This window comes from Pseudomyrmex gracilis, unplaced genomic scaffold (genome assembly GCF_002006095.1).
Source record: "Pseudomyrmex gracilis isolate BER0280 unplaced genomic scaffold, ASM200609v1 scaffold_17, whole genome shotgun sequence".
NCBI classification, from domain to species: Eukaryota; Metazoa; Arthropoda; class Insecta; order Hymenoptera; family Formicidae; genus Pseudomyrmex; species Pseudomyrmex gracilis.
The window spans coordinates 676,016-688,920 of NW_018020601.1; the positions used below are offsets into that span (position 1 = coordinate 676,016).

A 12,905-nucleotide genomic window follows, 5' to 3' on the forward strand; every position below is an offset into this window, starting at 1 on the left:
GTTTTTCAACTTGAATTGATTCGATCTATTATCATTTTTTTAACACCGACGAAAAAATAGACGACTATTACTGTTACTGTTTATTCGATGTATTAAACTTTTATTTCAAATTACTTAAATCTATATCAAATTACTTACAATTACAGTTTTTGTTCTCGTTTTCTATATTTTCATCACGCTTCATAAGCTTCGTATGCAGTTGGTTAATCAGTTGCGAATAGCGCGCGTGAGAAATCGCGTTCGTAAAAATCCGTAAAGTAATCGTTTCCGTGATTCAAAGGAGTTTAGAGCAGGATTTTCGTCTTAAAATTTCACGTACGTCGTGAACTTTTTATGAAACTGCTCTTGTGAAAAGAGAGAAATAAAAAGACGCGATAAGTCGTCAGACCTTTGAAATATATTATTACTTCTGTGATACAAACTAGCCTTTTCAGTTTTAACACATCGATTCGCATTGCAATATCTATGCATTTGTGTAGTAGACATTTTATATTACGTTTTATATTACGTTTATAGTAAAACAGAAAAAACTTCCAGATAGATATTTTACGTGCGAGACGAGTAAATGTAAACTATTATAAAATAAACACTCGAGTTTTCTTCGTACACATTATTTTGTATTTTTGTTCAGACAATATAATTGCTTTTTCAAAAATATAATAATTACTTAATACAATCATCGAAACAAAAACAAAGAAGTAAACTAGAACCTTTTTGTTATAAATTAAATTAATAACAAAGTTCTTGTCGTGTGTATGTGATAAAAAAAAACAATAAATGGACTTACCTATGATAGTCATGAGGATCAGGATACAAAGTACGGTAGCTCTCAAAATGACTGTAACGTCGACGATGAAGGCTGACGTTTCCACGCTCGCGTTCGCGGCTTGATTGACATGGACTTCCATCGTGGATCTTCTATAGTGTATTTTCCGTCTTCAGTAATCGCTATTCATCATCTGGTTAAATAATGTATCATGATCCGCTCTTGTTAGAGTGGATCAGCAGCTTTAGGTTTTTTCCTTCTCGTTTTCGACAAACGTGAAGTCAACACCTGACCGATAAACGTCGGTTACTTTTCTCGTGCACTTCTATCTCTATCTCAGAACTTCCCGCAGACCCTATTTTCCGCAATTTTCTCTTCCAAGGCTCCATGGACTTTGAGATGAAAGTTTTTTCAAGGGATGTCAGAGTTCTTTCAAACGTGTGTCTGAAACAGCAATGTGGTGAGGGAATTTAGATACCGTTAAAATGTTACTTTTACGGTTGATTTTTATATTGAGGAAAACGAATTTTTAACCGGCAAAAATTCGCGCTGCAGAATATGATGATAAATGATTTGTACTCTTCCGCAATTTCACGACTCAATAATTTTTTTTGTAATTTTTTTCTATTATAGATTTTTTAACTGCAATTTCCTTAAATCCAAAAATATTATTTTTAAATATTACTTAAATATTATTAATATTTTTTTAAATATTATTAACATTCACAATTATATTCTATATATAACGAAAAAAAAATATTGAATTTCGCGTAAAATGTAAAATTTTCGAGAGAATTGTGCTACATACGATCGAGCAAATGTGCAAGGCGTCACGTTTATGGTAACCCGCGAAACCAATGAAAATTGGAACAATCGATCAGCAATTATCGGGATTGTAACGGCCAACTCCCACAATCGACTTTAATAATGAATCCGCGGCGTTGCGCGAAAAATAGATGCGTTTACAACAAACGTCGGTCGTGAAATTGCCTTAGGAGGTCATATGTACTCTATTAAATTTTCCGATAGAGTCGGAACGTTTCATTAACTTAAATTCATCGAAACCTATATTCGCCATTTGGTTTAAACTGATAGAATTTCCAGACGAATGGCGCTTATGTTTGATAGCAGCATCGATATACCGTAACGAGTCACACAATTTTGCTCATGGTTCGTTCACAATTCGTTGCACAATTTTATTACTTCGTCGAGCTATAAATGATTCTATCAAAATGTAAATTTTCAAGCAGATCAGAGACAGAAATTCCTTATTTCATATATCTTAACACAAGATATCGATATATGTTTAATAAAGTGGAATTAGAATGGAACAATTATAAAACAAAAGAAAAGTTTCAACCAGGTTGATCATAGGCTCTTTGGTTTTTTCTTGGTTTTATAATTGTTTTACCGAGTCGTTATTAATATTAATTAGAATGGAACACTTGAATTTTCGAAATCGCACAATACAAGTGTCTTTAATATAACAATGTTGTAACATTTTCAGATAAAAGAAGAAACAAATTTCGTTTTTAATTGAATCTTGTTCAAGAACATAAAAGTTATAAAAATAATAAATCTAGAAAAATGTTTGTCGCGCGAAAAATAAATTAAATACATTTTCACGGAAATGCGAGTATTTTTTTCCGCGACGGCACGACAAATTTGTCCCCGTAGTGATTATTGCCGCAGTAGGTTTTTGCGCGCCAAGATCTGAAAGTTTTATTCCCACCGTGTGACGTAAATTCCACGTATTCTCGGCTGACGACCAAAAAAAAAAAAAAAACAAAAAAAAACGTCCCGCCCCTATCTTTCTCATCACCATTTTTCGGTTCCCACTCGTGCGACGAGAGCGAAAAACAAACGTTTTATTACGATAGAGAACTCTCACGGAGTAACTTTGTAACTGCCAACGACGCGGACGCTCGAGAAAAAGCTCAGAAGTGTGCAAAAAAGCGTGCGGCTTCCGTTCGTGAAAACTTCAAAGGAGCGGAAAAACTGAGCGTGTACAACAAAAGAATAAAGGCCAATCAAGCGGACTTTTGTACGAGATACGCGCGGCGCGTGTCACGGGTTAAAAATTTAAAATCATCGGAATCAAGAATATGTATCGATCTGTTGACGTGGCCCGAGTAACCAGCTTTCGCGGATCGTGTTCTCGATACGTATCGACGGTTCCTATCTTCTTATCTCACCGTCATCCGAGAAGATTCACATTTTATTCTCTTATTATAATCTCGTTTACACGTCAATTATTTTGCTGTTCATAAGAATTTTAAATTTTTCGTCGCTCACGAGTTTATTGAGTATTATTACGAAAGAATACGATAGCAAAAAAAGATAAGTTTTTCACGAAATAAAGCAAAACACTTTAATGGCAAAGAAAAAGCTTGTCTCTTAATTTTTTTGTTGTTGTTAAAATACAGATACAGAAAGTTTGTTAGAACGCGATAAGCACGTCGGCAAAGTAAGTCTTGAAATTTCGTTTTCCTGGTGTTCCACTTCTCACCAGAAGATAAAAATTGCATTTTATAGCCTCTATAAAATCTTCCTTTTCCGCAGTAACGCAATCACGATACCGCGAAAGTGCCACTGTAATAGCTGCCGCTTGCGGAAAAAAGAAAAAAAAACAATCGTGAATATTACGAGAAATTTGTGCGCCTCGTAGGAACGTCTCGTCCCGTAATGAAATATTTTATTCATTCGGACATGTAGAGTGTTAATTCAAACTTCGATAATGGAAACAGGCTTTTGCGTTGTTTTTAATGCAATTTTTTTATATTTTAATGAAAACCCGTCGAAACGCGAAGAGATTTAGGAAATACGAAGAAAAATATAGTAGATTTTTACGTTGCGAAAAGTACATACCGTGCGCGTGCGCGAATTATTTATTGTAAATCCTATTAGTTTCAAAATAATTTATTTAAAAAATACACTCTGATAAGAAAAAACTCGTTAATTCTCCGAGAAAGAAACGTTCGGTATTTCGATCAAAATATCTTTGTCGGAAAAGTTTGAAAAAGTTGAATTCTTTTCTCAATACGTCAACTCGTACAAATCTTACTTATTACAAGAGAAAAATTAATAATATATTGCCGGAATCATAAGTATAGCAAAACCACCGCAAACACGCGCGCCACTCGAAATAACGTACGTCATAAACGTATTTCATTCATCATTACGTCGTTACAAAAATCTGTCGTATCCCCAAATTGGTCCATTAATCTGTCCCGTGCGATTTTATCGAAAAGTACAAATGGCGCAAGGAAAATCTGCTCAATGAATTACGTTTAGTCGCGCGTTACGGTAGACATTGTTCGCGCAATAGACCGGAATTGCGGCGTTCGTTTGGCACGCGGGGATCACAGGGGAAACAGTCCGCCACCAAATCTCGCCGTATTTCGGTCAATTCAAAATTGAAAGTGCAGGCGTACGCAGCGGAGAGCAGCCGCACGTGTATATACATTTCACAATAGCAAATGCATTTATCACGAGCAGAAAACTGTAGCTCTCGGTCGCGCTTGCAACTCCATAAATTCTCTGCCATTGGAAAATAGACGGAAGAGGGAGGGGGAGGGGAGGAATACTTCCAACAAAGTGGAAGAAGAAGAGAAGATCGAAAGAGAGACTAAAAGAGAGAGAGAGAGAGAGAGAGAGAGAGAGAGAGAGAGAGAGAGAGAGAGAGAGAGAGAGAAAGAGAAAGAATCGATATGTCGGAAATCTATTTCTGGGAAAAGAAAAACCGGGCAAACTGTTACGTGATTAAATCGCAAACTGCCAGTGGAGATCCTTGAATTTCACGATCGCTCGGCTTCGATTTAAGGTGACCGAGAGAATCTCACCGAGACATCTTCGTCACGAGTTCTTCTTCCTCTCATCCCGGTCCTCTCCCTTCTCGACAAAAAGACGCGTTAACGAGAGACCGATCTCTCGTCGAAGGAGTAAAAAGATTTTACGTGGCTTTAAAGTTTATGACCAGTCATTGGCAAAAAGCGAGCAACGACCTTTTTCTGAAACGCGATATTTGCGATAGTTCGATAGTTTGGGATCTTAATATTCGTAATCTCAACCGTCACTTCAAGCACGATTTTTTTTCTTATCAAATATAAAATGCGATCGAAAAGATGTCAAACGAGATAAATGAATACACTTTGAGAAAATTGCTTATTTTGTTTTTTACAACCGAGGTTTTCAATTGTAACAATAAAACATATTAGTTTTATTGCTCTAAAAAAAAAAACAAATTAATCAAGCAAACAATATATACTATTATATATATTATATAATACATTAATATTGAGCTCTCTAAAGATCTTTTCGTACACACACGTGCAATAACTGCGAAGTAACATTTGGCAAAAAATCAGATTCGAGAGTGTTATAAATCTTGGAACGCAGCACATAAATTTCAACCACGTTGTGTGTATTCTTTATAGGATTTTTCTTTTTGTTTTTTCCATTTCCATTAGATCTCTCTACGTCTGACACGAAGTTCAGAAATAAAACTAGGCGCTCTTGTAAGTAAAGTGCACGCCGTATTTACGACGCCATAGCGTCGTCCATTATCCGGGGCTCCTACTGCGTTCCATTAGTCCTCTGTAACTAACTTCTTCAGCTTCCAAGGATTTCACGCTGAACCGTGCTTATAGGATCAAAAGATTAGGTCCACGCATTACATCCTATATATATTTAATGCGCGAGGAAGGAACTTTAAACTTATCCACAAATCTCCCCTCTTCTCCGAAAAAGCAAATTTTGTTTTAGCACCCCATCGATTTTTAAGTGTTAAAGAGGGAGCAGATATACTGACTTTCAACTTTAAACGAAAGTGGAAAAGAAGAGATAAAACTGAGACGAACCACACAAAAAAAAAAAAGAAAAGTGAAAAAAATCATTTTTGCATGACTAAGAAGCCGCTTATAGACACATTCTGCGCTACGTTCCAAACGTATCTCTCTCTTCGTTCTTAAAATTTTTCCGTAGTAAAATATTAAAATATGTAACAAATATGCGTCCATTCTATTACATAAAAAAATAGAATTTTTTTTTAAATTTGAGATAACTATGTGCGTATTTTTTCTCGTTCTTTCTTTTTCTCTCTTTCTCTCTCGCATTGAAACAACGTGGACTGCAATAAAGCGCAGAAAACTTAGCGAAGAGTAACATTGCGCGAAAAATTTATGCAAAAGCAAACTACATATAGAATCTATAATAATATTTAAACACACACACACACAACTTGATTGTAAGCATTTGCAAATACGGCAGCGACGTGCGTTTGAAAAGGGAGATGTTGTCGTTTCAATCAAAACCGACAGACAAGGTCAGATATATCGGAGCGACTGATACTCGTGTGCGTACAACGATTCCCAATATTGCTAAAGTTCCGTCCATTGACGACCGTTTGCGTTTGATGTTGACCGACTATGTAGGATAGGTGTTAATCTTGTTAATCGCTGATCGACATTCATCCGAGAGAACAAGCCTCACTTGCTCTTTAGTATGTATTAATTTTTCTGCGGAGTTTGATTACATGTCAGTTTGGCTATTTTATACACGCGCGCATTGAAATTATTAAAGTGCTGTCGAGTAATGGTAATGAATACTGATTAACTGAACGTGCTATCGAATATTTAACTTGTACGTCACGCATCTATATGTTATTTTAGTATTTTATCGCATATTTTTCGAGCTTTATATTCAAGCGCTACGCGTACACGAAAAAAATTTTTTTATGTACATAGTAAATTCAAAGTATTATATCTGATAAATAAAAAGTGAAAATAACGGAACGGCGCTGGAAAGAAATATGTCAATACATTTAAATTGATTCTATTATGTTAATAATAAGAAAAATGACGTTAGTTTCATTTCATTGCAGGCTTTTTGGCGTATAAAAATAGTTTGCGTATACTAATTTAATTATAATAACATATTAAAATTAATCATGAGTCAGATCAATTTATATTTGTATATGTATGTACATATATTATATGTATATATATATATATATGTACCATAACGAAATATTTACCATTACACGATAATTAAATTCCTTATTTATTGTCATTTTTTATTGCATTTTCGATTAGTGCCGTTCTGATGCGTTATTAAACCTTCATCAATCTCAATTACGAACGCTCGAAAAATTTTAGTCGTAGTAATTTGCGAGCGCGGGCGATAATGCTAATATGCTCGCTCGTCTGCATTTATAACTAAATTCGTAATTATGTATATATAACCCGTGGGCTACTATTTATCAATGAATCGCAATATTTGTCGACTCATTTGCGACGTCGAATAAACAAGCTTATTGTGATAAAACGATAAAACGGATATATATATATATATATATACATATTTCTCTCTTCTCATTGGTGAGGCAAATATTTTATATTTAAATAATAAGTTTTTGAAGCGGAAAGCTAAATAAATAACTTTCAAAGTGCGAATCGTCGTGTGTTGTCGTCGTAGTTTTCAAACATCAATTCCAAACATCTACGTAACAATCTACAACTGTGTGTAATTAATTAAAGTTATAATTATCTATATTATTATATTTATCAATATGTTTGAATGTTATTATTATACGTACACTCGCAATAAGATAAATAAATATAGTTCAGTTATATAAATAATGTATAAAAGGAAGAAGCAACTTTAAATCTTTAGAAATTGCTTCTAGAACTCGTGATCCTACCTAATCGTCTAAATAAATCGTCGCTCATTTTACGTCAGCTGAATAGTCATTTACTTCCAATTAGTTGCACTGCCTCGGTAACTTTGAATCTTTCGATCTCGCTGTTGTTCGAGTTACAAGATTAAGGATCGGCGATATCTAAGCCAGCCATCTTGGATTATGACGTCAGAAGCGGGAAAATATATGTGAACGAATTCTTGTGTGTGCGATTTACGTTCTACATAAACGACTTTATGTCCAGTAAACCGGTGCATCACGTTTATCTCTCGAGAAATCGATTGTGAAACGAAACGAAATATTTCTCGTCAACTGCAAAATGTAATTTGTTTAAGAAAAAAAAAATTGTTATGCTCTAAAATATTTTTCTCGTTTACTTGAGAGAATTATATATTCTTACGAGGTGCAATTGATAAGTACCCAAAATGACGACTCTCTAAATAGCGACAATATTATCACATTGCTATTGACAAGTTTTATCCTTCGGAAGAACAAATGTCAAACGCTATTATCGCTCGTAGTGTTAGTTGTGACAGCTCGCTAAAATAGACGGTCTCGGTGACGTCTCGTCTAGTTTAGAGAAAATTGATTAATACTCATGTCAAGTTTCGAATCAAATCCGATATTGAAAGATATTAATATATTACAAGAGTGTGTTGGCAGCTTTCACAGAGAATAATATTATAAAGTATAAATTTATGCTACATTGTATTTAAAAGAACTTCCCGTAGAATTATTTAATACGCGCGAAACAACTTTATAGTCTCACTCACAAAAGTTTTGTAGTTGGTGTATAGAGATTCACATCAATTTCATTCATGTTGAGCGGAGCTTTGATAAGAATTTTAAATGCAATGTAATGCATTCTCTTCATTTTTCTAATTTGACAAAAATGCTCTAACAGCGGATATGTATATATATATATGTATACACACACACACATATATATATATACACATATATACACATATACATATATTATATATAAATTACATATACAAGATTATTCGTTATTGCGATACGTTATGTTGCACTTCCGTAGAATGCGACATTCCATCGGGAACGATATGCGACGGTTGCAATAATGCGGCGCGAAATGTAGGAATTTGCAGTGTAAATTTCAAAGGCTTGTTTCAATGTTCAAAGGCGCGTCGCCATACATTATTGCAACGGCGAATATGCCGCCCACGGGAGTGCTGCTGCATCGGTATCGCAATAATGCACGTCGCTACCAACTTTAGACATTATTGTAATGTTCCATCTTTGCCTACTTGACTCACATCCACTTCCTTCGTATTCCCATAAGATGGGACAATTTGTTGATTCAAATATGAATCTTTATTACTTCACGGCATTCACGTAATGCGCCCTAAAATCTAAATGCTGTCTGCTTTGTATGCACGTTTCTCTGAGGTATCGTATTTTTTTATGAGACAAGATTCTTCTTTTTTCTCACGTACTTGACACCTTTAGAAGAACTTGATACAATACGAGAATTATAGAAATAATAACTCAAAATAATATACTATTTAAAAAAAATGACATACATAAAATGTTAATTTATGAAATTGACATAAATCTAACACATTAAAACGTTCTAAAAATAATAACACATCAGTTGTATGTTAATTTTGCATTGAAGTAATAATCAGAACAGAAATAATACAATAAAATTTTAACATCTGCAAGCACAATTTTTTACTGTGTATTTATTTTTAATTTTATATAAAATATTTGATATACGTGATTCGCTATATAACAATTTTCAACTTGTATAAACAAGAGTGTTTTATTAACTGTATTACAAATTTATAATTGTTTGTTTTGCAATTTATAACTCAAGTTTTATATAATATTATATAAACTTCGAAATCAGCATTTAGATCAAGAGAGATATTATTTGAATTAAGATATATTAAGTCTTTCATATAAATATACATATAAACATTATTTTATGCAAAAACGTCGAAGTGCAAGCGTATATATATATATGTATAGTACGTAAGCGTACTTTCTTTTGCTGTACAACTTCTCGTCAAATACAAATAACAAAAAAGAGAGAGAAAAAAAGAAAGATAAGTAGCAAAACCAATATAGAAACGTCTCGTTAGCGCTCTTTTCCAAGTTTTATAAACTATGCGTATTTTCAAGACTCGAGCATTCTCAGAGATATTTCCGTAGCACACGGTCAACGGAATACTATATCCATCGCATAGCTTAGGTAAAATTCCTGACTGCAGATATCATAAAAGAAATTGGTACCGACCGTCCATTCCGATCACATATGAAAATTTTTATTGAGTTGCAAAAAACGAATTAATATGCAAAGAACGCGGCAGAAAAAATCACGAGGTATATCTCACGTGCTATTATTTGTACACATGTTTGATATAAAATTCATTTTTATCGATATTTCGCAAATGATTATATTATTGCACGAGAGATCGCTGCTATATTTTCTTTTTATATTTTTTTTTTTACTGATAAAACAGCAAACATTGTTGCAAGTAACAGTTTAAAAGTTCGTGAAACTGTACAAGTATTAAGGTCGATACGAGGCATTATGCCAGAGTTGTACGAGCTATTATATATGTATATATATTTGCTACTTAAACGTGTAAAAATTAATACATGTGGAAATTTTCATAGAACGCTTGTGGTTTGCATCATATATACATAAAATACAGAATTTCCTTCCCTCCATGCGGAAGATTCGACTTCCGATTTGACTCTTAGCCAAGGTGTCTTTTTCGCAATGCAGTTTTTAATTTCTACAAGAAGATGAAGAGGGTAAATTCAATATGTCACATATGTGCAACCTAAATTTAATATTTAATACCTAAATAAAAACAAACCTAAACAAAAAATAATAATGTGACATTACAGCATTCTATGTGAATGTTTGAATTAAATTTAATTCGAATTTCGATGTGTATTAATTTACACGTTTAAGGGAAGTAAAGAAATAAATAAATAATTATATATATGTATGTGTATATATATATTTAGTTGCACGTATATCCGGCATATTGGCTCGTGTATTGACTTTAATGCTTAGTTGTGTAGTTGTAAGTATGCACATTCAACTGGGAAAATCATTGTACATGATTATTTGATTGTAACATTTTATCAAAAACACAAGGTAACACACAAAAAACGTACCTTGACTATCTCATTTAACGGTTGATCATTATGATTGCATTTTGAATAGAAACAAACACATGGATATAAAAAAAGGTTACGTGTATTTCAGCCTTTTGCTTTTGTGCTGGAAAACGAGCGGCAAAAAGAGCTCGATCGAGGGCACGAAGAAATTAAACAGCACAGCTACGCCAAGCGAGCCGCAAAAGAGTTAAATCAACCGCGCGTGAGTTGCATGCGAACGCACTCGCGGTTCCCGCGCAATGAATGCGTTCGATCGTTGTATGCGGATGGGGGTTCCGTGAATGGATGCACTCAGAATGCGATCGCAAGTGCATTCTCTCTCTCCTCGTGAGGTCTTTTTTATGGTAGCAGTTTACAAGTCTGTTTACAGAACCCGAGCGCACAATTAACGTCGAGTGAAACACAAAAATATTCGCATCGTAATTAAACGCGCGTATTCTTCCTTTTGACGTGATAATTAACGCTATGCATTACGTGCCGACGACGCCAGCTGCATTTTCTCCCTTTCTCGCGCGCGCGCGTGTGTGTGTGTGTGTGAATACGATATTAAATGTTGTGAGAGTTATAGAAGAAAATAAAACAAGGACGAGAAAACGCGGCCGAACTGCGACTATATTTTGGCGAGTTAAATGAATTTTTCTATTTATATCTTATTCACCGAATGTGCATTAACTTGCTGTCAAATTGCGGCGCTCGTGTCCTCGACTGTGCCGCGGCATTTCCATCGTCGTTCGTATTCACGCATTCCCGATTCTCTCTCTCTCTCTCTTTCCTTCTCTCTTTCTCTCCGAAGAAAAAGAAAAGAGAGAGAGAGAGTACTCTATTTTCAATGAGTCCAAGTGTCCCAAGAGGATTCTTCCGTCGGCCATTGTGCGCGTCCACGTACTTTCTTCATAACATAAAACCGGGAGTATGCAAATTGTACGGATCGGAGACGATGATCTGTATCGATACAGACGGCTTTTGTGAAGGAAGCGAAGGAACATTTTAAAAGTTACGTTTCCGAGTTTGTTCTTTATGTTTACAATATATTGTACGTATATATACATATACACGTTAAAATACTTGAACAAATTTCACTGGCGAAAATAATATTTGAAAAATATTACACATTTTGTAATAAAAAATTTACGATCTTTTGTGTAATTTGTTTTTGTTTTGTTTTTATATAAAATATAAAGTGTTTGCATGCGAAAAGATGAGAAATGCATTGCCACATCTTGCTTATGCTACCAACAACTAGATCGATCGAGAGATATGTGTCGGCGAAATGCCTTTCACGCGCGTGTCTATTATAAATTTTGGGAAGGAGAGATGAACGCGGGTTAAAGATTGATCGACCATATGGATAGGATGTTGCGCGATCGTAAATTCTGCTCTGTTAACTTCGAGCTTAAATCATTCGCGTCAAATACAGCGTCTAGCTATAGATACTCTCCGAAAAAGTCGGACAGATCGCTAGCAGTCGCATGTAGAACCCCGTTTTGAACCGTATCTCTTTTATATCTGGAATATTTTATCGGCGTGCGATATTTTACATTTTCCATAGTAACTACCGCTTTCTCTCTCTCTCTTTCTCTTTCTCTTTTATTCCGTCTCACGGCTGAAATAAACACTCTCTTTCCGCGTGATCACATATTTCGAACGCGTGATCACATTTTCAAAAACTATCGCAAGTTTGTTTATCGAACGTATTTTACTGAAATTCATATGCGCCCGGTACATTGTTCAATTCACTGTATTACGATACATAATATACTGGGAAAATGTAATTAAAGCACGCTCATTAATTAATTTACAAAAGCGCGTGGAAAAATAAAACGTCCCGGTTCGCGAGAGTTAATTGGATATTATTAGATATTTTCAAAAATGTTGTTTTGGAGATTATCGAAAAGGAATATTTATACTCTGCGAAATAACGGCGTTATATGCTATACTTTAAAACGCGATTAATTTGCGAATTGATGCCAATCGAATGTGATGCCAATTTCAGTTTCTCGCTTCATCTCTCTGATTTTACAGCGTACGTTTAACAAGGATTAGTCTTAAGCCTGAGCCGATCCTCGGCTTAGCAAGGTCTCGAGTAAGTTAAAATTAATCTCGCACATCTATGCGATCTGATATACATGCTGCTAATTTGGCCAGGTTTGCGCAGCCAGGTTTACGGCTCGAAACTTCGATGTTAAATCACGCAAACAGACATTTATCGAGGCATCTCCGAGTGAAACCACCACGTTCTCGGCGAAGCACATTAAGCGGATAGCTTGTCTCATTCAA

The 12,905-nt window shown here is 34.8% G+C and overlaps 1 protein-coding gene across 4 annotated transcripts in view; it reads right to left on the reverse strand.

Annotated features, from left to right (window-relative positions):
* Positions 1 to 12,905, reverse strand: part of LOC109864156 (5-hydroxytryptamine receptor 2A-like) — a 121,547-nt gene that overhangs the window by 21,254 nt on the left and 87,388 nt on the right. For all 4 annotated transcript variants that reach the window (XM_020445109.1, XM_020445110.1, XM_020445107.1 and 1 more), the window contains one exon: positions 788 to 1,210. In XM_020445109.1, the coding sequence (XP_020300698.1) occupies positions 788 to 908 (121 nt within the window). In that variant the 5' untranslated portion in view covers positions 909 to 1,210. The remainder of the gene's footprint in view (positions 1 to 787; positions 1,211 to 12,905) is intronic.